Source organism: Ranitomeya variabilis, chromosome 2 (assembly GCF_051348905.1).
Source record: "Ranitomeya variabilis isolate aRanVar5 chromosome 2, aRanVar5.hap1, whole genome shotgun sequence".
In the NCBI taxonomy this organism is placed as follows: domain Eukaryota; kingdom Metazoa; phylum Chordata; class Amphibia; order Anura; family Dendrobatidae; genus Ranitomeya; species Ranitomeya variabilis.
In genome coordinates this window covers 954022296-954049826 of record NC_135233.1, presented here as the reverse complement: position 1 = coordinate 954049826, position 27531 = coordinate 954022296, and the positions used below count along the sequence as shown (strand labels likewise).

General features: G+C 46.8%; 1 protein-coding gene across 2 annotated transcripts in view; it reads left to right on the top strand.

Annotated features, from left to right (window-relative positions):
* The window catches only part of XRN1 (5'-3' exoribonuclease 1), a 175547-nt gene extending 154214 nt beyond the window's left edge, over positions 1-21333 (top strand). For both annotated transcript variants that reach the window (XM_077290791.1, XM_077290790.1), the window contains 3 exons: positions 3472-3580; positions 3829-3974; positions 19487-21333. In XM_077290791.1, coding sequence (XP_077146906.1) covers positions 3472-3580; positions 3829-3974; positions 19487-19762 — 531 coding nt within the window. In that variant the 3' untranslated portion in view covers positions 19763-21333. The remainder of the gene's footprint in view (positions 1-3471; positions 3581-3828; positions 3975-19486) is intronic.
* The last annotated feature ends 6198 nt before the right edge of the window (positions 21334-27531 follow it).

Below are 27531 nucleotides of genomic sequence, written 5' to 3'. Positions count from 1 at the left end.
ATAGCGGCCTTAAGCTCATCCAGAGTGTTGGGTCTTGCGTCTCTCAACTTTCTCTTCACAATATCCCACAGATTCTCTATGGGGTTCAGGTCAGGAGAGTTGGCAGGCCAATTGAGCACAGTAATACCATGGACAGTAAACCATTTACCAGTGGTTTTGGCACTGTGAGCAGGTGCCAGGTCGTGCTGAAAAATGAAATCTTCATCTCCATAAAGCATTTCAGCCGATGGAAGCATGAAGTGCTCCAAAATCTCCTGATAGCTAGCTGCATTGACCCTGCCCTTGATGAAACACAGTGGACCAACACCAGCAGCTGACCTGGCACCCCACACCATCACTGACTGTGGGTACTTGACACTGGACTTCAGGCATTTTGGCATTTCCTTCTCCCCAGTCTTCCTCCAGACTCTGGCACCTTGATTTCCGAATGACATGCAAAATTTGCTTTCATCAGAAAAAAGTACTTGGGACCACTTAGCAACAGTCCAGTGCTGCTTCTCTGTAGCCCAGGTCAGGCGCTTCTGCCGCTGTTTATGGTTCAAAAGTGGCTTTACCTGGGGAATGCGGCACCTGTAGCCCATTTCCTGCACACGCCTGTGCACGGTGGCTCTGGATGTTTCCACACCAGACTCAGTCCACTGCTTCCTCAGCAATCTTCCTCAGGGTCCGGTCACCTCTTCTCGTTGTACAGCGTTTTCTGCCACATTTTTTCCTTCCAACAGACTTACCATTGAGGTGCCTTGATACAGCACTCTGGGAACAGCCTATTTGTTGAGAAATTTCTTTCTGGGTCTTACCCTCTTGCTTGAGGGTGTCAATGATGGCCTTCTTGACATCTGTCAGGTCGCTAGTCTTACCCATGATGGGGGTTTTGAGTAATGAACCAGGCAGGGAGTTTTTAAAAGCCTCAGGTATCTTTTGCATGTGTTTAGAGTTAATTAGTTGATTCAGAAGATTAGGGTAATAGGTCGTTTAGAGAACCTTTTCTTGATATGCTAATTTATTGAGACAGGTTTTTTGGGTTATCAGGAGTTGTATGCCAAAATCATCAGTATTAAAACAATAAAAGACCTGACAAATTTCAGTTGGTGGATAATGAATCTATAATATATGAAAGTTTAATTGTAATCATTACATTATGGTAAATAATGAAATTTAACACTATATGCTAATTTTTTGAGAAGGACCTGTAGAGCGAAAGGGAAAAAGGGAGGTATGAGTGTTCATAAACTTACTTGTCTTGTCGGTAGTGGTATAGCGTGTCGGAGTAGCAGAAGCAATATCTGTCCCAAGAAGGGGTGTCAGCACTGCTCTGGGCTGTAGTGCATAGCTGACTCTCCGGTACAAGACTGTGCAGGACAAGGTTGGAGCCCGGAGGTGATGCGGGAGCCTCCTTCCCTCAAGATGATCCTCCTGGCTGGCCACAGAGAACCGCCGGCTTCTGGCGTGCCCTGGCCGGAAGCAACGCTGAGGCTGTGGCGGGATGCGATGAGGGTGTGGGAAAAAATGTGACGTCATGAGGCTGATGGATGGGTGCACTAAGGGGCCAAAACAGTCCAACGTGTTTCGAATGATGCGTTCCTTCTTCGTCAGGGCTATGGTCCCCCCGTGTACCCTGCCCTTATATATCACCGCCCGCCTACAGCTTTCGTTTCCTGTTTGAGTGGCTTATGTAGCAAGTCACATAGTCATTTAAATGACTTGCTCGTGTTGGTGTTTATACTGAACACTTATTAGGGCCAGATATATATGATGTATGTTACATGAATGCATGGCATGTTAATTGCGTCAAAAAATTTACCAAATTGCATTAAAATCAATTAACCTATCTGCCATATGTATTAGTAGATATAAATTGTGCTTAAGCGTTAGGATAAAGAACAATTTGGCTATATATGTTACAATAGAAAAAAAACTATATTTTATTACCAATATATGCAAAAATATATGTATGTGTGCCTTAAAATTAAATTAAATATACCTAAAAGAGTGTCAGAAAATTAATACATTTGATTGATTAAAAAATAAGTCATTTAAATGTCTGTGACCTGCTACATACGTCACTCAAACTGGAAACGGTAGGTGGGCGGTGGTATATAAGGACTGGGTACACGGGGGAACCATAGCCCTGACGAAGAAGGAACGCATCCTTCGAAACACGTTGGACTGTTTTGGACCCTTCGCGCACTCGTCCATCAGCCTCGTGACGTCACATTTTTTCCACAACCCCATCGCATCCCGCCACAGCCTCGGCGTTGCTTCCTGCCGGGGCACACCAGAAGCCGGCGATTCTCTGTGGCCAGTCAAGAGGATCATCTCGAGGGGGGACGCGCCCGCATCACCTCTTGGCTCCAACCGCGTCCTGCACCGTCTTGTGCCGGAGGGTCCGCTATGTACTACAGCCCTGAGCAGTGCTGACACCCCTTCTTGGGACAGATATTGCTTCTGCTACTCCGACACGCTATACCACCACCGACAAGACAAGTAAGTTTATGAACACTGATACCTCTCTTTTTCCCTTTTGCTCTATATCGATAGAGCAGATAGGGATTTTGCAGGGTAACCTCTGCCCAGCTGCAGGTTTTGGGTCCTTGAGATTGCCGCACACTATACCACAAACGCCTGTACAAGCAATAATAGTACCTATATATCCAGCCCTCAACCCAGTCCTATATCTCCAGCGTGGTGATAACTTTTCACATAACCTATTGCTATATCCTTGGACAGGATGGTACAAAGACCCTGACGTATCACAAGCAGCTTCCCCCCCCCCTTCCTTTTCCACTTCAAGTTGGTGGAGCGCCAGTGTGTCTACTTTTTACTATAATATTTTATTTCTCTGTCCACATAGACATATGACAGCTTGATTTTTGCGGGACTACTTGTAGTTTTGAAAGACAATCCTTTTACAACATTAGCGTACTGGAAAATGGGGAAAAAAATTCCAAGTCTGCTGAATTTGCGAACAAAAATGCAATTGTGACAGTTTTCTTATCTCTATGGCGTAAATTGTGTGGTACAAATTACCTGGCAATATGGTTCTCCTCCTCAATATGATTAAGGCATGTGTAAAAAATGAATAAATAAAATAATGTGTGAAACAAAAAAAATTCCGTTGATTTTTCCAAGATCCGTAATGTTCTTATTTTTTGGTTGATGGAGATGTGTGAGAGCTTATTTATTGCAGGGTGAGTCAATGTTTTTATTGATTTTATTTCTGGATAGATATGACATTTTGAAAGCGTTTTACAAAGTTTTTTGCGATGTTGTACTGAACAAATGAAAGCAATTTTGGTGTTTTAAATTTTTTCCTGTTTGCATTATTTACCGGTCTGGTAGTGTTTTGATTTGTCAAATCTCACAAGCACCCCAACATAAGCTGTCACTTTTTACTGCTGATTTGTATTCTGCTGATCCTTTACTGTTTGTTTTTTGTTTTTGTTTTTTTGTTTTTTTAATTGTTTTCATTAGGGCTCACTTGGAGCAAACTTTCCTCTGCCGCCACCTCTCTTTTCAAATTATCAACCTCTAGGAGCAAACTTATCTGCGGGATCCCTGCCAGTGTTTCCTCAGCCAGCACGTAAGTCATGGCATTTAGCTGGGTCTGCTGTGTTGGAAAGGAGGTGAAGTTTTAGCTTGTGTATATGGGTGATGATGATGACTAATTGTGTAGGAATGATCCAACCTAAGTAATCGTCCTGCTTTGTAGCAATTCTGACTCACAAATGTGTCATGCATATATAGATACAAATGGCAGCAGTCCTGTAGTAAAACTACTATACCATATGTTAGTTAATCCCATAATAGAATGACATTCTTTCTGTGCAGCCAACATCATGCCTTCAGCACCTCATATGTTTGGTGCCGTTCCCTGGAGACCGACCGTACCATTTCATAATAAAATGTATTACCAAGGATCTTACCCTGGACATATGCCAAATGCTGGAAGCCACAACCAATTCATACCGCTACAGGTAAGAAGTTCATGTTTGTACTTCTAAAGACATGCAATATAGCTTAAATCAAAGTAGAGTGGATATAAAAAGTCTACACGCCCTAGTTAAAATGCCAGTTTTTTTATGTAACCATATCATACCAAGAATAATCATTTCCGAACTTTTTCCAACTTTAATGTCAACTACAATCTGTATAAATCCTTTGTGAAGCAAACTGACATCATTCTGAGTGGGAAAATAAAAATAACAAAACTGAAATAATGTGGCTTCATAAGTGTGGACACCCTCTTATAATTGGATATGTGGTTGTGTTCAGAATTAACCAATCACATTTAAACTCTTGTTAAAATAATATTCAGTACACAGCTGCCATCATTTACAGGGTTTCTGGTTAACTCCAGTATCAAGTTTTGCATTCCTAGTAGGATTTACCTGACATTTTCTTTGAGGCATTTTGCAATAAAAGCTATGGTCCATAAATAGCTTACAACACAGCAAAGGGTTCTCACTGTTGAAAGTTATCAACTAGGAGAAGGGTACAAACAAAATTTTGTATTCAATATACCATGGAACTGCATGAGCTTGTAATAATAAATAGCAATAGCTTCTGGCAAGTACTGGTTGCGTACTGCATGTGACAACAAACTCCCATATTCTATTTATGTCTGGGTTGTGGAAAACAGTGGCAAAATGGAAAATTTTGCTTTCAAATAAAAATGTCGCAGCCTGAAAAATGTTTTGCCAAAAGCATGTAAAAAAATATGTTCTGGTCTGATGAGACCTATGAACTTTTCTCCCTCGCCACATTGGGGGACACAGGACCGTGGGTGTATGCTGCTGCCTCTAGGAGGCTGACACTAAGTAAATACAAAAAGGGCTCCTCCTCTGCAGTATACACCACCCACTGGCTCCGGATAATACCAGTTCTTGCTTAGTGTCCGTAGGAGCCACACTGCGTCTGTTTTTCTCCAGACGTTCTTGCTTTTAATTTTATTTTTAACTTTGTGCAAGAGGATGATGGGGTGACGGACCCTTTTAAGGGGGCCGATCTACCCCAAAACATCAACAGGCGAGCACGGCGAGTTTTACTCCCCGTACCCTCTCCTGCGACGTGGGATGTACGGCCGAGAACTAGCCCTGTGAAATCCTAGGGGAGTGAACCCTTAGGATACACTGAGGCCACCTTCCAATGGGCACAGTCCGGCCGCCCTCCCTCTGCACCACCACTGATGAACAGCAGTGCTGCATGGAGCTCCTCAGTCCCTCTCCACCTCCTCATCAAGAGGGTGGCGGATCAAGGTTTACTGCACATCCCCCCCGAGCGCACCGCCGGCTCGACCGCATCTTGCGGCCGGGCACCGCTAATTTGCTCCCCGGCTTCGGCCCCAGCTAGGCCGCATCTACGCCCACAGCGCGCATCACGTGCGAGGCCCCGCCCACCGGTTTAGCGCTTCTCGCAGTGTGCGAGAAGCGCTCCACATACTCTCGGCGGCCATCTTGGATACGAAGAGCTTCTGGACTCCAGGTCGCACCTCTCCCGGTCAAAGCGCCGCCACAGGACCTGGGTAGGTGCGCTTGCACACTAACACAGGCCCTCCTCCTCCTGCACACAGTGCTCCGCTTTTTTAGCTGCACAAGTGCCCCACATCAGCCCTGCACGGAGGTTAGCAGCACAACATGTCTCTGCCTAAACCCTCCAAAAAGTCTGCAAAAACACGGTGTTCTTACTTCTTGCACCTCCTGTCAGGCTGCACTACCAAGCGGGCATACTGTTCCGCTCTACTCTACTGTCACTAAATGCGCTCAGAAGCCCCCCGCCGCAAACGACCCTGTGGTGACCAGTCCCTCTGAGTGGGCTGTCACTTTCGCAATCTATGGCTTCTTTGACTAAAGCTATCGAGTCCCTCCAGGACCCATCCAGGAGCAGGAACACTGATCTACCTATTCAGGAAGTTTCCCCTACGGCTGTGGAATCTTCAACCTGCAGAGGCCGCTCTCATTCTAAGCACAAGCGGCCATCTAGGAAGCGCATCCGTAGCTCGTCTCCCAGGCTCTCTAGTGCCTCGGCGTCTGGTAGCTCCGCTTCCCGCTCTCGCTCCCCAGGCACCTCTTCCGACCTGGACTCTGAACCTGAGTCTGATGTGCCTCTTGATCTGGAGTCGCCATGTTATCAGAGCACTATAGATAGTCTCATTGAGGCCGTCAACCAGTCCCTCCAGGTTGATGAGGAACCGGCGACCTCCAGTATGGATAATTCGGTGTCCTTCAAAAGGACCAAACGTACTCATAGGGTGTTTGCCAATCACCCGGAGTTCCAGAACATAGTCCAGCGACATAGGGAGCGTCCGGACAAACGTTTTGCAGGCCAGAGATCTCTGGAGTCCAATTATCCTTTTTCTCCCGATCTCAACAAACAATGGTCAGAATCTCCTCCTGTGGATCCACCTGTTTCATGTTTGTCCTCTAAAACTCCCCTATCTGTGCCGAATGGATCTTCTATCAAAGATCCCACAGCCTAGTGGACAGTCTCGCCCGTTCAGCTTTTGAAGCTTCAGGCTCGGCACTCTTTCCCTCCTTCACTGCTACCTAGCCAAAGCCGTGACTGTTTGGGCAGACTCTCTGCATAAGGCCTTACAGAACAATGGTCTTCCTTCTGACATAGCGGAGCTGGCAAATCAAATTTCCTTGGCTGGAGATTACTTAGTAAACGCTTCCATGGATGCGGCGAATTGCTCTGCTCTTACGGCTTCAAACGCTGTGGCGATTAGGAGAGCACTATGCTTGAGAAACTGGCGAGCGGACTCCGCATCTAAAAAGTCCCTCACGTCCTTTCCATATCTCAGTGGCCGATTATTTGGTGAAAAGCTGGACAAGCTGATTTCAGATGATACAGGGAGAAAAAGTACTTCGCTTCCCCAGCAGAGATTCAGACAACCGCAGGCTCGTTTTCGGTCCTTTTGTGGAAATTACGCATGACATTCCTCAGCCAGTTCCCCTGGTTCGGTGCGATGGGCCGGCAGAGACAAAAGCCCACAAGCCTAGTACAGGCCCAACCATTCCTGGAGGGGCCGCACCACGCAGTCTAGGTCCAGGGGATCCAGACCCCAACCATCTTCTTCTAAATTACTTGCAATCTCGTCCGGACGACACCAGCAAAGTAGGCGGACGCCTTCTCTTGTTTCGTCATGCCTGGCTTGCAGTCGTTCACGACGAGTGGGTCAGGGATCGATTTTTCCTCCACCCCCCTCCAACCCGGTTTTTCGCTTCCCGCCCTCCCGAAGCGGGAATGCGTGCTCGGGCTTTTTCCCAGGCCATCGAGTCGCTCCGCCAAGACGGAGTAATTGTCCCTGTCCCAGAGGACAAAAGGTTTCGCGGTTTTTATTCAAATCTGTTCATGGTCCCCAAAAAGGATGGAACAGTCAGGCCCATCCTGGACCTAAAGCTCTTGAACAGATTTGTCAAAGTCCGTCATTTCAGGATGGAATCCCTCCGTTCCGTCATTGCCTCGATGGAACAAGGCGAATTCTTAGCATCCATCGACATCCGGGATGCATACCTCCACATCCCAATCTTCCCACCTCACCAAAGGTTTCTTTGCTTCGCCGTCAGAGAGGAACATTTTCAGTTCACGGCCTTGCCCTTCGGCCTCGCCACCGCCCCCAGAGTTTTCACAAAAATCATGGCGGCGGTCATAGCCATTCTACATTCTCGGGGTCTAGTCGTGCTTCCCTACCTAGACGACTTACTGGTCTAAGGCCCATCTTTCCAAGCCTGCGAGGAGTGTGTCCGCATTTCCTTAGATACTCTTTCTCGGCTGGGCTGGTTGGTCAATTTAAAAAAGTCATCCCCAGTTCCGGCCCAACGGATCTCCTTCCTGGGCATGACCTTGGACACCTCCCTAGGGTTGGTGCTTCTTCCTCGGGACAAGGTCCTGGCTCTTCAACAGGGGTTCTGGAAGCTTCTCCAGCAGTCTCCCTGTTCCATCCGTTTTGGCATGAGGATTCTCGGGAAGATGGTGGTAGCAATAGAAGCGATTCCATTTGCGCAACTACACCTCCATCCCCTCCAGCACGCTCTGCTGGATGCATGGGATGGGAGTCTATTTTCCCTCAACCGACTGCCCTCTCCCCTCGGGTCAAGCACACACTCCAATGGTGGATGCTCCGAACCTCTCTTCTCCAAGGGAGGTCCTTCCTCCCAGTCAATTGGCTGGTAGTCACTACCGATGCCAGCCTCCTCGGCTGGGGAACGGTCTTTCGCCATCACACTGGGCAGGGAACCTGGACTCATCCCGAGTCTCGCCTTCCAATCAATATCCTGGAGATTCGTGCGATTTGGCTATCCCTAAGGCAGTTCCATCATCTCCTAGCAGGCCGCCCCATCCGTATCCAGTCGGACAATGCCACGGCTGTGGCTTATATAAATCATCAGGGGGGCACCTGCAGCAGAGCTGCAATGCGCGAGGTAGAACACATCCTTCGCTGGGCTGAAAACAACCATTCGGTCATATCGGCCGTTCACATTCCAGGAGTGGAGAATTGGGCCGCGGACTTCCTCAGCCGGCAAGGTCTTGCTTCAGGAGAGTGGTCTCTCCATCAAGACATATTCCTACAAATCTGTCTTTGTTGGGGTACTCCGGACGTAGACTTGATGGGCTTCCTGGTTCAATGCCAAAGTACCTCAGCTTGTAGCCCGGTCTCGGGACCCGAGAGCAATCGGGGCGGACGCACTGGTCCTTCCTTGGGTTCGGTTTTGCCTTCCTTACCTGTTTCCTCCCCTGCGCTTGCTTCCTTGAGTCATCAGGAAGATCAGGGCGGAGGGTGTCCCAGTGATTCTCATCGCTCCGGATTGGCCTCGCCGGGCGTGGTATGCAGAGCTGGTCCAACTCATCGCAGACGTTCCTTGGCGCCTACCAGATCGTCCGGATCTACTTTCGCAGGGCCCGATCTACCACCAGAACTCAGGGGACCTGTGTTTGACGGCTTGGCCGTTGAATCCTAGGTTCTGACTCAAGCAGGTTTTTCCCGCAAGGTAGTTTCCACTTTGATCAATGCCCGAAAGCCGGTGTCATCGCGCATCTATCATCGGACCTGGAAGACCTTCTTTGAATGGTGCAGAAGCAGAGGTCGCCCTCTGTTGGCTTTCAACAACCCTACCATCCTGGATTTCCTCCAATCCGGTCTGGACTTGGGGCTTTCGCCGAGTTCCCTTAAAGGGCAGGTCTCGGCCTTGTCAGTCCTTTTTCAATGAAAAATTGCTTCCAATCCCCAGGTCAGAACGTTCTTTCAGGGAGTCTCCCACGTGGTGCCTCCGAATAGAGCACCTCTAGAGGCTTGGGACCTTAATCTGGTCCTAGGTGTCCTGCAGGAATCTCCCTTCAAGCCGTTGCAGGACATCTCTCTACCTCTCCTTTCATGGAAGGTGGCTTTTCTCGTCGCTATTACGTCGATCTGACGAGTCTCTGAATTGGCTGCCCTTTCCTGTCGGACGCCGTTCCTTACATTCCACCGAGACAAGGTGGTCCTCAGACCGTCCCCTGCCTTCCTCCCAAAGGTGGTGTCTTCCTTCCACCTTAACGAGGATATCGTACTTCTGTCATTTTGTCCTGCTCCGACGCACTGCATGGAGAAGGCTCTTCACTCTCTGGATCTTGTCAGAGCTCTCAGGAAGTACGTGTCTAGGACGGCACCTTTTCGACAGATGGAAGCTCTGTTCTTGCTCCTGGCAGGACGCCGGAAAGGGACTGGCCGCTTCTAAGTCGACAATCGCCAGATGGATTCGGTCAGTTATTCAAGAGGCTTATCGCATCAGAGTCAAGCCTATCCCAGTGGGTCTCAGGGCACATTCCACTCGGTTGGTGGGTGCTTCCTGGGCCATTCGGAATCAAGCGTCTGCAGAGCAAGTTTGCAAAGCTGCGACCTGGTCTAGCCTGCACACCTTCTCAAAGCATTACAATGTCCATACTCGGGCATCTTCAGATGCAAGCCTGGGTAGGCGTATTCTGCAGGCAGTGGTGGCGCACCTGTAGACAGCAGATGCCATGAGTTTACACTGTTGTGTTATTTCCCGCCCAGGGACTGCTTTTGGACGTCCCTCGGTCCTGTGTCCCCCAGTGTGGCAATGGAGAAATAGGGATTTTTGTGTACTCACCGTAAAATCCTTTTCTCGGAGCCACTCGGTGAGTACACATAAATCCCTATTTTTTCCATAATTGTAAAAAGGAATGTTTGGCGCAAAGCTAACACTGTGCATCACCAAAAGCACCATACCCACGGCAAAGCATGATGGAGACAGAATAATGCTTTGGGGCTGTATTTCAGCAAGTGGAACACAAGCTTTAGTCAATGTGGAAGGAATCATGAACAGTTCCAAATAGGAGTCAATTTTGCGACACAACCTTCAGGCCTCTGATAAGAAGCTGAAGCGGAATTTCACCTTTCAGCACAACAACGACCCAAAGCATACCTCCAAATCAATAAAACAATGTATTAACTAGAATAAGAGCAAAGTTTTGGAATGGCCCAACCAAAGCCCAGACCTCAATCAAATTGAATATATGTGGTTTAACCTGAAGAGGACGCTATTAACAGGAAATGCCATTGCAATCGGGCAGATTTGGAGTGCTAATGCAAGGAGGAGTTATAGATGCGCCATGCTGATAGGCTCCTATTAAAAAAAAAAAAAAAAAGACTGAATGTTGTCATAAATTCAAAGGAACTTCCAAGAAAGTTTTATTTTAAAGGTGTTCATATTTATGCAACCACATAATATTAGTAATTTTATTTTTCCACCCCTAAAGATTTGTTTTTCAATTGAGTTGTGCAAAGTATGGGTGGCATCAAGGCTATGTGCACACTTATACGCATTTCCTCCAGAGATATCTGAACCAAAAACCTGTTTCTTTGCAGGAAAAACACTGCGTAAAACACACACATTTTTCTATATTTTTGTGTGCTGTTTTTCCATTAATTTTAATGGATGAAAAACGTTGCAAAAATGCTGAAAGAATTGACATGCTGCTGATATACAAATAGAAAAGAACCTGCATGTGAAAGGGATTTCTGAAATCTGTTTGCTTGTACAGTAAAATGCATATGTGCTAAAAAGTCTTGCTTGTAGTCTATTTTTTCACATATGGTTATCCAGAAAATGATCATGTAAATCAGGGTGACTAGAGAGAACAGATTGGACGGAGGGTTGTTTACGTGCCCTCTCTGCCTTGCACTGGCACTGTGTGAATTCGGCTGGTGCAGAAGCAGAGCGGGGACACATGCCTTTCTCCTGTTTGCCACGGCTGCTCAGGAGCCACATCTCTGTGCATCAGTGTGGTGAACTGCCACTATAGTCCCCCATACCAATTGTTTTTTTTACATAACCATAACTAAGAAAACTAGACTATAGACTTAATTTTTAAAAGGGATTCTAGGTGACTTTTTCCAATTCAAAGCATTACATTGACTTGTATGCAACTGGGTGAAAAACAGCTGCCACAAAATAATTAATTAGAATTAATCAGTAGCGTTGCAAACAGTCAGTGTTGCCTTAGCCTAAAGATTAGTTATCATCAAGCATGACTCTTTATTTTATTATTTTAATATATTATACATAAAAATATAACTTTTCTAAATATTAATTAAAAAAATCACTAGGTAAAGGCATTTGTCTATGTGAAGGGTGCACGCATGGTATGTAAATCTATCTGCTGAAAGGCATCAGCAGCTCCCAGCATTCCTATCAGCACTAGGTCACTCCACAGCATGGAAGTGATGTATCTGCGCTGAGCAGCGTGATCTCCCTGTATAGAGAGCACTGATAAAGTACTTCTGGTGGTCAGCTCTGGAGTGACAGTGAAAACTCTTATGAAGTGAAACAATTTCCCCAGCAGCAGCAGCACATACAGTATCATTCCCTGCATAATCTTCATTCACTAAGCAGCGAGATCTCACCAATTATTGCCAAATCTCAGTGCTTAGTGAGGAGACACTGTAGCGTGAATGAGACTGGTACGTGCCGCTTCCAGGGGCATTTGATAAGAATCTTCACTGCTGCTCCACTGCCCCTCACCAGAAGGTCTTCATCAATACTTCAGCATCTGTCACTATCACATTGGTCTCTGTAATGTTCGGAGCATTCTCACGCCATTCTTAGCAGAGAGCAGTATGACAGAGATGGACGCTGTAGCGCCGCAGAAAGACAGGGAGAACTCCTCTTATTAAGTAACAATGTGTCCCCGGGTGGAGCTCTTCCTGGGGCTTCTGCCCACACGTGTGTATTAGAAGCATGCATGGTTCAAAGGGATCAATAAGAGGCCATGTCATCTACAAGAAGACATCACGCTTCGATTGACCAATATATAAGGCTTTGAAAGTCAATATCTAAAACAAAAACAAGCACACACAAAGCATTTACTGTCTGCTGCAGGTTTAGCACAGTCAGTATTATGTGCTCTTGAGCCTAAAAGAGTTCTTTCCATCAACAAAAGTTCAGAAGATCAGCTATCACCATCCCTATAGGGCAATTCAGAGTCCAATTCTCAGAATTGGTGGGACACCAAGTAAGGCTATGTTTCTCTTATTGATACATTATGGGTTGTAAAACTAAATCCTATGTCCTGAGTGCCAAAGTGACTCCTTCCTTAAAGGAAAGCTGTCATCAGAAAATGACCTATTTATCCGGTTTTCTCAGATACTTCATTGAGGGACATAGCACACTGTTAAAATTGTCTGCTGCCACTAGAAGACTGACACTAAGAAAGAAAAATGAAGTCTACTCCACCTTCACAGGTTGCACCAAGCTACTCAGTGTTGCTTACTTTGACATAAAAATTCAGACCTGTTCCTTCCTATGGAGTTGTTGTTTTTTGTTTTTTTTCCAAACTAAATAGAAAATGGCTTCACTGTCATCCCACTCAGAAACCGAGAGCACAATGCTGAAAGGGTCACACTCTATCGTCTCTGGTCCGGATGGCAGGACCTCATTCCCTGATGCAGCAGATCAGGTAACCAGGCAGATGTTCCCTGTCTCCTAATCCGCCTACCCACCATAGTGTGGTGCATTGCATAGAGCAAAGATGGATCCATGGGCCACAGCAAAGACTGGACCACGGGAAACCTCTTTTACGGGCCCCAGGAAACATAGATGCACGGCCTACCAGCTATCGCCTCTTCGGGACAGATAGTATAGTCCCCTCACCTCTACAGCTCTGATTTGCTCAGTCCCCTTTTACCTAGTGCCAGTCTCCATCCCCTGTTGCAGTTCTCCGCTTCGCCGAATAGTCCTGTCATGTTCACAACGTGGTTTCCTACTACTCCGGTGGGGCCAGTTGTAATCTAGTCACCTTTTCATTGCAACCTATCAAGCTCGTGCGGGTTTTTCACATGAGCTTTTGCCGTCCCTGTCTCCTCCCCACTCTATAGCCTATCTGGCGCTCGTAAGTCATTCTTACACACATCTGAGTACCGACCACTGCCCTTTCCTCCTGCCTCAGAGAAGCAGCCTTTCTCTGCCACTCCTGAGCTGTGGGAGAGTACGCTGCTCAGATATTACTCAAAAATGGACTCCTAGCCAGTCCTCAAGTCGCCTCCAGAACTCTCTAGGACTTTGTGACTACCCTAGGAATATGCTCTGTTAAACTGGCTGCTACCTTGTTCCCCTTAGCACTCCCTCTTCTCTTTTACTTTCTTTTTTTTATTGTTTTCTTCCTCTTCTCTACCATGCCTGATTGCAAAGATGATCATATACGCCATCCTGCGCTAACTGGTCACACATTTTGTCTGTGCCTCTTGCAAGTGTAAATTTCACTCAGGCCAGAGCACCACAACATACACCGATTGAAGCCACATACCCTAGAGGAGTTCACCGTTGTCTAACATGAAATGCCCCCTCTCCCCTTGAATGGGCTGTAGCTCTCTCCCAGTCTATGCCTGAGCTAAACAAGGTATCCCCATCCTTGGTTTCCATCATGTCAACCTATTTTTTCCACCACCTCTTGTACTTTTACCAGTAGGCAGGGTGAGTCGGACCTACCTGCTACTCTGCACCAACATGGTAGATTGCACAGGAGATCCAAGCGACCTCTAACGAGTTCCTCCTCCAGATATCCTTCTTTATTCATCTGTCCCTGGATGGGTCTCTTGTCTTGCTCTCCAAAGGCCCAGTCCGTGCCGGAATCTGACCTTCACCCCGACTTAAATTCAGAACTAGACTCCTACCAGGTTTCCTAGCTGGGGGACATGACCAACAGCCTGGTTCAGGCCATGAACCAATCCTTCAACATCAAGAAAGCAGACTCCTCCTCTTATGTGCAACCTTTCAAGAGAGTTGGGCAAGCTGCCAGATGCTTCTCGAATCACAAGGAATTCAACAGTTGTGTCCAAGGAGTGGAAGCACCCGAACAAATCTTTCCATAAACAGAAGTGCATATATATCTTGTTTCTAGATGAACTCCTTAATATTTGGTCCGACTCACTCTCATTGGATCCCCCTAGTATTCTGGCTATCCACAAATACTATGCTTCTGCACTCTGATGGAGCAGCTCTCAAACCTACAGGTAGACACATTGAGTTCTTGGCAACTAAGTCTACCTTTGAAGCAGTCCACATCACCCTCTGTCCAGTCTTTGCCTCTACCTGGGTGGAACACGAACACTGCTTCCAAAGAATCCCTTACAAGCCTCCTTTTTCCGGGCTCCTGCCTTTTCTGGTACTAATCGGATCAGATTCAGTCTGATGTCACCGTTGGTAAGAGCACCATGCTTGCACAACCCAAGCCCAGACGCTCTTTTCCCAAGCTTAAGACGCATCAGTTTTGGCCCATTCGTCAGTTCTCCTCTGGAAATGGTCCTACCGTCAGGAAAGGCCATCGATGCTTCAATAAAAGAGGAGACCTTTGTTCAAACTGGCCCCATCCTGGCGTCCACTTGGTCAGTCCAACATGTCCTCCAGATTGAGGCAACAAGTATTTTTCAGCGTGATGGACCGTTCCCACCTGAGAACCCTCTTCAGATGGGCGACAGATTTCTGCCATTCCAGGACGTGTGGTTTATTGAAGTAGATGACACCTGGGTAAGAGAAACGTAATCTCCAGATACAAGATTGCTTTAAATCTCACACTCCCTTCTTGGCTTTCTTTTTCTTTAAAAAAAAAAAGGGGTCAGTTGTCCTCCTTCTGGTTCTTCCTCGAAGGTGCCTCTTCATTCCGTCATGACCTCCATGGTACCCAAAGAATTTATTTTTTCAGTAGATATCCAGGTTGCCTATCTCTACATCCCCCATCATTCCTGCTCATCAGTAGTTTCTTCACTTCCCTATTTAACAGTTTCCCTTTTAGGTAGTGGATCACCCCTTCAGACTGGCTACCGCCCACCAGGGTGGTCATGGCTCTTACTTTTCGAGTGGGGTTTATAATCTTCATTTACCAGGACGCTGTTCTCTCATATTCTGAGAACCTAGAAAGTCTACAGATTACTCTGAACACTCTTACTTCAGATGGATGATCAACAAACTGAATTCCTCCCTGTTACCTTCCCAGCGAATTGTCTTTCTGGGCAAGTTGCTCGATAGTGTCTGGGCCAAGGTTTCTCTTTCGGAAGACAAAAAGTCTGTTCTCCAGGCCAGCTTTCACATACTTAAATTAACATCTCTAGTCCCTCTTTGCTCCTGTACGAGCGTATTGTGCAAGATGGTGGCAGCCATCTCTCATTGGGACAGGTCCATCCTCTCCGTGCATTGTCCAATCCTTCTACCCTTCCAAACCTGGCAGTCTCATCTGGTGGATCACCTCTCCTGTAATCCACCAGGAGGGTCACTCCTTTCTTTTCATTAATTTTCAGATTGTGACTACAAACACCAGTCTTTTACGCTGAGGACTGGTTCACAGCTAGTTCACTTTGCAGGGGCGATGGAAGAACCACAAAGCCCGTATTATCAACGTACTGGAATGAGGAGCTATTCTTTTGGATTTGGTGGTTTTGTGCCTGCTTCTGTCTTTTCTTCCCAGAGTGATTTCTTCCTTTCACCTCAATAATGAGATTGTCCTACTTCCTTCTGACCTTCTTGCTCCTCTCCCACAAAGAGTTCTCCACACAAGTAGGACATCGCCAAAGCTTACTTTTCATTCCGGAAGATTCTTGCAGAGGTGTGCCCACCTCTCAAACCATCATTATTTGCTCGATTCTGCCATTCTGTAAGCTTATCGTGTTAAGGCTTGAGCTCCCCTGTTCAGGGTCACTGCTCACTCCACTCAATCAGGTGTTTGTTCTGCAACTCTATAAGGCCTCTACTTTGTCATCAGTGTATCCCTTTTAAAATGAAACATTTTTGTGTTACTTGGGAGAAATGTGTTTCAAGCGGCAGTCATTCATCTATTGGCCTGAGGATTTGCTATTATTTTATATTCAATTTTCAAGCCTGATGTTCTTCCTCCCTCTGGAAAGATGACTCTGCATGATTTCCTACATGCCCCAGTGACAAATGAGGATTTTTGGTAGCGTGAAATCTGTTTCTTGTAGCCTTCTTGGGATATGGGGACACTGCTTCCACACCATTGAGCCCATGTTATGTTTCTTTCCCGATTTGGATTCTTTCCTCTTTTTTTTTTTTTTTTTTTTTTTTGCTACAACTACTACGTTTTGCTAACTGAGTAGCTTTGTGCCAGTAGGCAGGTATAGCTTGCTGAGGGTAAGCAGACTTACTTGTGTTCTTTTGAGAATCAGCCTCTTGGTAGCAGCAAACAGCACCCATGATTTTCTGTGTCTCCAATGATAGGTAACATCTCTATACATAGCTCATAACACAGGATCAACCAATCACAATAGCTGATGTCACAGCTGACCCTGCTCCCCCTCCTTTCACACTGACATTACATACTTCAATAGAAAAGACATGGTCAGAGTTTGACCATTGTAGCTAAGATATTACTTTTTAAACCTTTTAAACCTTTTTCCACGAGGAAGACTGGGGCGACGGACCCTTCCAAGGGGCCGACCTCCCCCAACCAACAGGCGAGCACGGCGATTGTCACCTCTCCGTATCCTCTCCTGCGACGTGGGATGCCATGCCTGAGCTATACTAGGGGCGACGGTTCCCTTCAGGGCACCGATCTCCCCACACCAGCAACAGACAGGAACATGGAGGGTCGCCTCCATGTTCACCCATCTGAGCCAGGCTACAGCCGGACACAGTCCTGTGAAATCCTAGGGGAGTGAACTCTTACGATACGCAGAGGCCCCTATGGTGTCCTTGCTGCTCCCGCTGCATCACCACTGATTGAACAGCGGTGCTGCAAGGAGCTGAACGGTCCTTCTCCACCTCCCCTCTAAAAGGGGATGGTGGATGGAGGGTTCCTGCACCGTCTGCATCGCAACCCTCACCTGCAACCCTCAGACTGCCGGCTCTGCCTTCCCTCCAGCTCCGCTGGTAAGTTTGTAATCCCGGGGGGGCTCCTACAGCGCGATCCTCGGGATTTTTTTCCGACCGGGCATTCTTTCCCCGGCGGGGATAGTCGGGGGGTGGGGGGACCCTACAGCCGTCACAGCCCTTTGTTCCGATCAGGTGCTGGTAATTTAGTTCCTGGCTTTGGCCTGCGCTAGGCCACAAGCCGGTAACTCCGCCGTGCTCCTGTGCTGGTGGTGCCGAAAAATTTTGTTCCCTATGCAGCATCAATAGTAAAAGATAGAATGTTAAAAAAAAAATAAGAAATCGTGATATTCTCACCTTCCGACGGCCCCTGCAGCCTTCCCGCTCCTTGCGATGCTCCCGACAGCTCCCGTTCCCAGTAATGCCTCGCGGCAGTGACCCGGGGTGGAATTGGCATGTGTATTCCCGCTAAACACTAGCGTTTTGCAAGCGTAATTAGCTTGCAGAATGCTAGCGTTTTCCAAGCGATCTGTAGCATCGCTTGGAAAACTGACAGGTGGTCACACTTGTCAAACATAGTGTTTGACAAGTGTGACCAACTTTTTACTATAAATGCTGCCTATGCAGCATCAATAGTAAAAGATAGAATGTAAAAAAAAAATTTGTGATATTCTCACCTTCCGACGGCCCCGCAGGCTTCCCGGCAGCTCCCGTTCCCAGTAATGCCTCGCGGCAGTGACCCCAGATGACGTAGCATCACGCGTGACCACTACGTCATCACAGGTCATTGTCGCAAGGCATTACTGGGAACGGGAGCATCGTGAGGAGCGGGAAGGCTGCGGAAGGTGAGAATATCACGATTTTTTATTTTAATTAATTTTTTTTTTTTTTTTTTAACTAGTATATGGTTCCCAGGGCCTGGAGGAGAGTCTCCTCTCCTCCACCCTGGGTACCAACCGCACATGATCTGCTTACTTCCCACATGGTGGGCATAGCCACATGCGGGAAGTAAGCGGATCAATGCATTCCAATGTGTGCGGAATCCCCTCGATTCCGCACAAAGAATGAACATGCTGCGTTTTTTTCCGGAATGCGTTTCCAATGCGGAACAAAACGCTGCATGTGCACAAATAATGTGGAATGCATTAAAAATGATGGAAACGACTGAAAAAACGCCAAAAAAAAACTAAAAATCCTGAACGTGTGCACATAGCCTAAAAGTTCTCCTCTTTGTGTTAATCCTGTTTGTCTGGTCCGAGGGGCATTTATTCTGGGCTACTGCTCTCCATCCTTCCACTTTGATTTACATGGGTGATGCCTCCTGCATCATCTAAATAGCCGGGCAAAATCCCACGCCTGTGCAGAGATATCGCTGACTTTCATCTGCTCTGCCCTACTGAGCCAAAAACATCAGTGCGCATGTGTCTGCACACATCTTTCCAGCTCATGTACCCAAACTATCTTGCCGCCATTGCTGTGTGCATGCGCTGATGTTTTCTGCTCTGCCCGCAGTAGGGCAGAGCATAGTGCGCAGGCACGAGCCTGCGACTACTCTGCGCAGTCGTGGGATTTCACCCGGCTACTTGGATGATGCAGAAGGCATCACCCATGTTAATTTAAACGGGAGGACGGTGGGCAGCAGCCAGGAGGAGGTATAGAGAACCCAGAATGGATGCCCCTCGGACTGAACCGATAGGGTTAACATACAGCGCGGAAGAACGTTAAAAGGTGTTTTGGGGGTTATATAGGTGGAGACAGGGGGTTATATAACCATTTATGAAATGCAGCACAAACGCTGATTAAGGTTATAGTTTTAATTGACACATGACAAAAACTAGTGACAGGTTCCTTTAAAAAAAAAAAAAAAGTTATTTTACAGATTTAAAAAAACATGTAGCATGACAGCGTGATTTTCAGTAGGTCATTTTCGAATGATGGCTTCCCTTTAAGGGATTCATACTCCGATCCATGTGTCTCATTATCATCCAGTATCTGGCTCAGTCTGTGGTCTCCATCTGTATCTCACAGTGATGTGCATGATCCATGGACCTGTGGTCCCGAGATTTCTGGGTTTGGGGGTTTTATATGGCTGAGTTGAACTGTTTGCTGTGCTATTCTGTTTGCTTACGGCTTGTGGATTCCACTTTATTGATGTTATGTAATTTTATTTGAAGGTAACAAAGCAGAGAGTTGCTACTAATAAGAGTAGCGAGAACTCGAGCACATCAAGTAGTGAGCAGAGACCGGTTCCTGATGTTGCCAGTCATCTTCCCTCAGAATACTCTTCTGTCAATGTGACTTCTCCACAAACCACTCGGTGCTCTGCGATAGAAAAGTCTGCTGCGCCTGTCTCAGGGGCTCCACGCTCTAAACCAAACACAGGCTCAGCAAGCAAGCGGAAACCTCGGAAACTGGCAGTGAATTTTAATGTCCCTAAAACCACAGAATAAACCTGACTTTGGGATTTTCATCATCTGTATTACCGCCTTAACATTGCTGTGTACAAACGGCATGAGCTGCTGTCTGCAATTTTAATCTTTTTTTATTATTATTTTCTCATCAGTGCTTATATTAGACTGTATCTATATTGATAACCACTTTACATCCATTTATTAAATATCACAAAAATCATAACTGATGCTGGATTACCAAGCAGCACTTGGACACATGTTCAACCTTTTACTTCTGGAACCTGCGCTGATTTATATATATTTTTTTTTTTTTTTCTAAAAATTAATCCCTTTTTTTAAAAAAACTTCTAATGAGTTGCTTTGAATGAAATCAAAGTTCTCTTTAAGAGTAACCTGCTGCAATCCTGGAAGCCGTACAACACTGCACATTTGGTAAATGTCTCCAATGCTGTGATCCAGCTGCCATCTCCTGTGCTGTAAAGTATTACAGGAACAATAGTACTTTACATTGCCATGCTTGAGGCTGTTTTCACCCATGCTGATCATGTACGTGCCTTCATTCTAGGCAGCTCTTCTGCACAACACCACCTATTACTGTGCCCTGTCTCCTCACAGTGTAGATGTAGCATCCTCTTCACCCTCTTGTGCTCTGTGCAGGGTGTGGTACTATAATTTCCACACACAGAGGTTGTCCACTATTGGACAACCCCTTCTTAATTGCTAAATGATCCATCAATAAAGTTGAAAAACAATTGCTTACCTCCGATCACCACACTGATGGTCAAGTGACATTGTACTACATGACTGCTGCAGTCTTTATTACTCTGACAGATGCAGAATGCTGCAGCAGTCACGCAACGATCAGGTGACGCACCACTTGCTGTAGGATTTAAGCTTAAAAAATATATAGTTTTTTGTTTTTTCAATTTGATGGACTCTTTAGCCGGTTAATGGTAGGGTTGTCTTTTAGTGGATTATACATTTTTAATACTTTTGTTTTGGTCATTTATTTTTCTTTTTTACATATTTTTGACTGGAGAATGTATTTGGAGCATGTACTGTTTTACAGTCTATTTGTTCTTAAAAGGCCACACATTTATTTTGATGTCCCCAACTTTTTATCAGACTTATGATAAATTATCCATCACTCTATTGTAAGCACCTCGGCATGTGTTGCTGTAGGGCGGACTCGAATTAAATGTTTTATTGATAATTTCCTATTTCTTCTTCCTAAGGCTGTTCCAAAAAATTGTTTTCAAAGAACACTTCAATTTCCCCCAGTTATGGTTTTTAAGTCCTGGATTTTTTCATTGGGTCTTATACAAAACTATTTTATTAAGAAGGGAAAACTTTTATGTGCCCATTTCTCTAGTTTCAAATTTTTTAATTAAACTAGTTTTCTCTGTATTTACAGTATAAAGTGCGGGTGTTTCATAGTAGCATGTGTCAGTAATTGTGTGTAAAACATACCTTGCAGATCAGGATCATGGCATGTCACTGTTCTGCACAATGGACAAAAACATGTTTTTACTTTTTTTTTATTAAAAAATAAATGTTGATTGCAGAATTGTACACAAAAAAAAAAATATACATATATATATGCAATGTTACACTGTGTCCGAAATTGTTCTTTATCTTTATTTTATCAAATGATTTACATTTTCAATTTTAACAAATGACTCACATCTCTAAGAATATCATGAGAAGAACTAACCTTAAGTCTATGTGGACACACTGAGGTCCGATTAATCAAGACTGTCAATTTTCTTGCTGGTATCGATAAAGGGACGTGGTACAGTCAGACGCTCCCGATTCTTGAGGAGGTGTACGTCTTTTTATGAATCTGTGGTATCTGACGAGTGACGTCCACCTCCGTGCACTACGCCATAAATCTTATTCCAGTCAGGGACTGGAGTGAGATTTCTGGTGTAGGGATTTCCACAGTTTATCACGAATTAGAAAAGCTATGGCGGCATGCCCCTGTTGTATCCCCATCCTGCCCCTGCTCCGCCCCTTTTGCCAGAGCTGAGAGGAACTGTCATGAAAACTCCCAAAAAAAACTAAATTTTGGTGCATTTTATGACTTTTCAAAGCTTTCACAACATTTTTGGCGTAAAGATTTTGATGAAACAGGACCTGAGTCTTTTTGCTGAGATTTTGGAGCAGAAACTGAGAAATTTCTAAGTTTTGGATGAGTTTTGCATCTTTGAAGAGGATTTGGAAATTTTACACTCTGTACTACAACCTCCGCAAAAAACTTTGTGTGTGCGTACCCTAAAAGAGCTTTCCCGTTTCAGAACATCATATTCCCAGGTGCAGTTTGTGTTGGAAAAAGCAGGTTTTTTGTTTGTTTTTTACTCTTCCTGGGTCCAACTCTGAGTCTCCACCTGCGTGTCTATTATTGTCTGCTGTGCTGTAGTCATTTTGACAGCTCTGCTGCTCTGAGCAACTTCTGCTGTCAACTTCCGCTGAGCTCACTGATCGACAGCAATTCTTCAGACCATAACTGATACTGGCAGCAGCAACAGAGACTTGGCACTGGATCCTTGGGTTTGTAAAGCACAGTTTGTTTTTCTTAGGCTGGGTTCACACTTTGTTATGGGCGTCCGTTAGACGGACTACGTTACACCGCGGCTTAACGCAGTGTGACGTAGTCTGTTAACGCCTCCATTAATTCCTATGTCAGACGCATCGCTAGCGCACACCCACAATGGGCGTGCACTAGCGATGTGCCGTCATTGAGTGACGGACCCTGGGACGCGGGCTGCAGCGTTTTCGGGTCCGTCACTGCTAGCGCAGATAGAGCATCTGCTAGCTCTATCTGCGCCTTTCATATCCCCCAATTCCCCACCTTTGCTGCGAAAATACCTTAGTAACCTTTTCGTATGTCAATCGGTCCGGTCCGATGGGCGAGGCCTAATCGCTGTCTCTCCCCCCCACTCCACGGCGAGTCAGACGTAACTAGATCTGTAAATCGCATAGATCCCGGTCAGTTTTTGCGGTCGTGCATTGAATTAGCGTCTCGCGCTTGGGCAGTATGGTTTGACCAACTGTGGGCAAAGCATGAAATCATTATTGCGCATGCGCCGGCTTTTGACACTATGCTCAAGGAAAATGCCGGCGCATGCGCAATAATGAGTTGGATGCTTTGTCCACTGTTGGGCAAAACATACTGCGCACGCTCGAGACACCACTTGAATTAGCAGGCGCAGAAAACTACGCCAAAGAAAGGAAAGAAGATTCGTAGAGCAAAGCCGGAGGTGGGGAGAATATGCGATTAGGCCCTGCCCATCAGACCGGGGTGATTGCCATATGAAAACTGAGAGATTACTAAGGTATTTTTGCAGCAAAGGTGGGGAATCGAGGGATATGAAAGGTACTGATGTAAAGCTGAGCTCAGGCCCTATTGAACCATAGTTTTATCGTATATCGAAAAAACGGGGTGACAGGTACCGTTTAATGTTCCTCGAGGACAACCACAACAAGTCACCAACACCCAGGTCCGGACCCACCAAACATCTCCAATTAGCCACTCTCTTACAATATGACCCTGTATTCCTCAAATTATCAATAACCCCTTGCTACACAGATGTAATTGATGATGAAAATTGTTCTTCAGGTTTTCCAGAGCTGAATGAGGATGAAACCCGTATGCCCCGAAAAACGGGGAGTTACCAGTAGACTCATGACAATGATTATTTACCCCAAATTCAGCTAAAGGTAAGTAGGTAACCCCATCCTCCTGATTCTCAGATACAAAACACCTAAGATAAGTCTTACAATTCTGGTTAGCCCGTTCAGTTTGCCCATTAGACTGCGGGTGAAATGCTGAAGAGATAACAGGTGGATCCCAAAACGAATGCAAAACGCCCTCCAAAATTTGGAAATAAACTGCACCCCCCTGGTCAAAAACGATCTGTAGGGATCTCTTGTAATTTTACTCTCTCACTGATGAAACTTTGCGCCAAGGTCTTGGCGTTGGGTAAAGCGGGTGGCTCAACAAAATGTGACATTTTACTGAATCTGTTCACCACCACCAAATTACAGTATTGCCTGCCGACACGGGTAGATCAGGCTGCTTTCATACTAGCGTCATTCGACGCACGTCGTAATGCGTCGTTTTGGAGAAAAATCGCATCCTGCAAAGTTGCCCGCAGGATGCGTTTTTTCTCCATAGACTTTCATTAGCGACGGATTGCCACACGTTGCATCCGTCGTGCGACGGATGCGTCTTGTTTTGGCGGACCGTCGGTACAAAAAAATGTTCCATGTAACTTTTTTTGTGCGTCGAGTCCGCCACTTTCGACCGTGCATACGAGGCCGAAACTCCGCCCCCTCCTCCCCGGAACTCACAATGGGCAGCGGATGCGTTGTAAAACTGCATCCGCTGCCCACGTTGTGCTACAATAACACACTGTCCGTCGGGCTGACGGTTTGCGACGGCCCGTACCGACGGACTAGTGTGAAAGTAGCCTCAGTGATAAAATCGGCCGATAAATGAGTCCAAGGTCTACTGAGAATCGCCAATGGTTGGAGAAACTCAGACCTCTAGGAGAGGTTTTAGAACGTGCACAGTCAAACAAACAAGGCAGCACACTAGCGCCAAAACATGCAAGCATGAAACATGAAAGTTGAACTGCATTACTGCACTAGAAATATGAAAAAATGAGAGCGTTTAGCGCATAAATTGGCCAATTTACGTGTACCTGGTAGCCACTTTACGGCATCTCTGTTATACCAGGTCCTACACTTTCCTTTCCTCGCCGAGAATAAACGTCTTCATCTGAATGGGTACCTGTGAATCCTCTTCTTAGACTAAATTTCTCTCTCTCTGTGGAGGGGTAATGGACCTGCTGCGTTTATTCTCAGCGAGGAAAGGAAAGTGTAAGACCTGGTATACGAGAGATGCCGTAAAGTGGCTACCAAGTACACGTAAATTGGCCAATTTATGCACTAAACGCTCTAATTTTTTCATATTTCTAGTGCAGTAATGCAGTTCAACTTTCATGTTTCCTGCTTGCATGTTTTGGCTCTACAGTGTGCTGCCTTGTCTGTTTGTGTACGAGTTGGTGACTAGGTTCAGCACCTGTTCACACTTGATCTATGTTTGGATGTGACGGTCAGTTTTTTGAAATTTGTATTTACTAGCCTTCTGACCGAGCACTCCGCCTCTTAGCCACAGGTGTTTTAATCGCAGCAGGTCCATTACCCCTCCACAGAGAGAGAGAAATTTAGTCTAAGAAGAGGTTTCACAGGTACCCATTCAGATGAAGATGTTTATTCTCAGCGAGGAAAGGAAAGTGTAGGACCTGGTATACGAGAGATGTCGTAAAGTGGCTACCAGGTACACGTAAATTGGCCAATTTATGCGCTAAACGCTCTCATTTCTCCTTCGCCACAGTGGGGGACACAGGACCATGGGTGTTATGCTGCTGTCACTAGGAGGCTGACACTAAGTTGAGACAAAAAAGTTAGCTCCTCCCCTGCAGTATACACCTTCATGCTGGCTTCCAGAGACCCAGTTCAAGCTTAGTGTCCGTAGGAGGCACACTGGATTTTAAAACTTCTTTTCTGGACGAAGGGGCGACGGAACCTTTCAAGGCTCCTATCTCCCCGAAACAACAGGCGAGCACGGGAGTTTTACCTCTCTGTATCCTCTCCTGCGACGTGGGATGCCACTGCCTGAGCTGACCTTTTGGGCGACGGGCCCCTTCAAAGGCACCGATCTCCGCCCTACTTTACAGACGAGCACTGGTGTTACCTCCAGTATCCTCTTCTGCAGCCAGGCCTTTTTTGCCGGACATCTGCCCTGCCCACCAGGTCTCACCATCGGCTGTTCACAGGCACTCTTCCACTGTGGCGTCCGTGCAGCCCCCACTGCATCACCACTGAAAAATAGCGGATGATGGAAGGAGGCGGACGGTTCCTCTCCACACCCCTTTTTTGGGGATGGTGGATGGAGGCTCCCCCAACCCTGCACCATCCTATTTACCCCGGGCACCTTCATTTTGGGGTAAGTGCACCAGGGGTCGGTTTTCTCTGGCGGTCACATGTTTTTGGAGGGCTCCATAGCGGCAGGATTCTCCCCTTAGCGCCGCGATTCTTTTCCCTGCGGTCCGCGGGTGCGTGCCGGCCGAGGCCAGAAATTTAGTCCCCGGCTTCGGCCTTGTGTAGGCCGCACTCTGGTAGGCTCCGCCCACCTCAAGCATCATTTCTGCAGCTCCGCCCACGCTTCTGGTGCTTCTCGCTCCCTGCAAGACAACCCACAGACTCTCGGCAGCCATCTTCCTTCTGCAGCAGGCAGCGCCGGCCGGCTTCCCTTTCTCCACGGAGGTTTTTTTCCCACTCAGCGCCACCTATCCAATTGCGGGGCGCAGGACCGGGTAAGGAGACGGCACTAACTGCTTCCCTGCAGCGTTACCCCCTCAGCTTCCACTAACAGTTTTTTTTTCATTACATTGGGGTACAACATGTCCCAGTCAAGGGGTAAAAAGTCCACTAAGGTACATATAACCTATTTCTCTGCATGTACCACCTGCCAGGCTCCTCTCCCTCGGCCTCAAAGCTCCCCCCTCTGCCCTGCCTGTGATGCCCAATGTGCCCAAGAGCCCTCCGCCGCTACCGACCCCAGTGTTCCTAGCCCCCCTGAGTGGGCCACGTCACTGTCACAATCCATGGCTTCGCTAGCCAAAGCGATTGAATCCCTTCATGACCCCTCTGTGGAGCGGGGCGTTCCTTTCCCTGGGTTAAGAGACCCCTCTATAACAGGGGAATCATCGGCCAGCAGGGGCCGCTCTCACCCGAGGGAGGTTCGGACATCCAAAAAATGGATCCGCACTACCTCTCCTGAGCATTCACCACGCCATTCAGTCTCAAGTAGCTCCACTTCTCGCTCAGCCTCCTCAGGGGCTTGAAGCGATCATGACTCTGAGTATGAGTCTGAGGCGTCCATGGACCCGGATTCTCCGGAGTTCCAATCAACTGTTGACTCCCTCATTGAGGCTGTCAATCATGCACTAAAGGTTAATGATGACCCTAATTCAGCTCCGGATCACGCAGTTTCCTTCACGAGAACCAAGCGATCCCATAAGGTGTTCGCCTCCCATCCAGATTTCCTAGAGATAGTTCGGCGGCACAGGGAGCGACCGGATAAACGCTTTAAGGATAAAAAGGGCCTGGAATCAAAGTATCCCTTTTCCACAGATCTGGTCAAGGATTGGACGGAACCACCGCTGGTAGATCCTCCGGTATCACGTTTGGCTACCAAAACGTTGTTGTCAATACCTGATGGGGCTTCAATCAAAAATACCACAGAACGCCAGTTAGATTCTCTGGCGCGTTCAGTGTATGAAGCCTTAGGTTCCTCCCTATCTCCTTCCTTCGCTGCGGCATGGGTCGCCAAAGCAATGGTTTTCTGGGCATATGCCCTTGCAAAATCCATTCAGGACCAGGCTCTTCCGTCTGAGGCGGCGGACCTCGCCAAACAAATTGCTATGGCTGCAGATTATGTGATGTACGCGTCATTAGACGCAGCAGACTGTGCGGCAACCGCGGCTTCAAACGCCATCACCATTAGGAGAGCTATTTGGCTTAGAGAGTGGAGTGCGGATTCCTCCTCAAAAAAGTCTCTGATTTCCCTTCCCTTTCAGGGCGGACGCCTGTTTGGAGAAAAATTGGACCAACTTATTTCCGATGCTACAGGAGGGAAAAGCAAGTTCCTCCCTCAACACAGGCCAAAAGCTGCTTTTCAGCGCCAACAGCATTTTCGTTTTCGCCCCTTTCGCGGTGGCCCTTTCTGGTCCAACTCC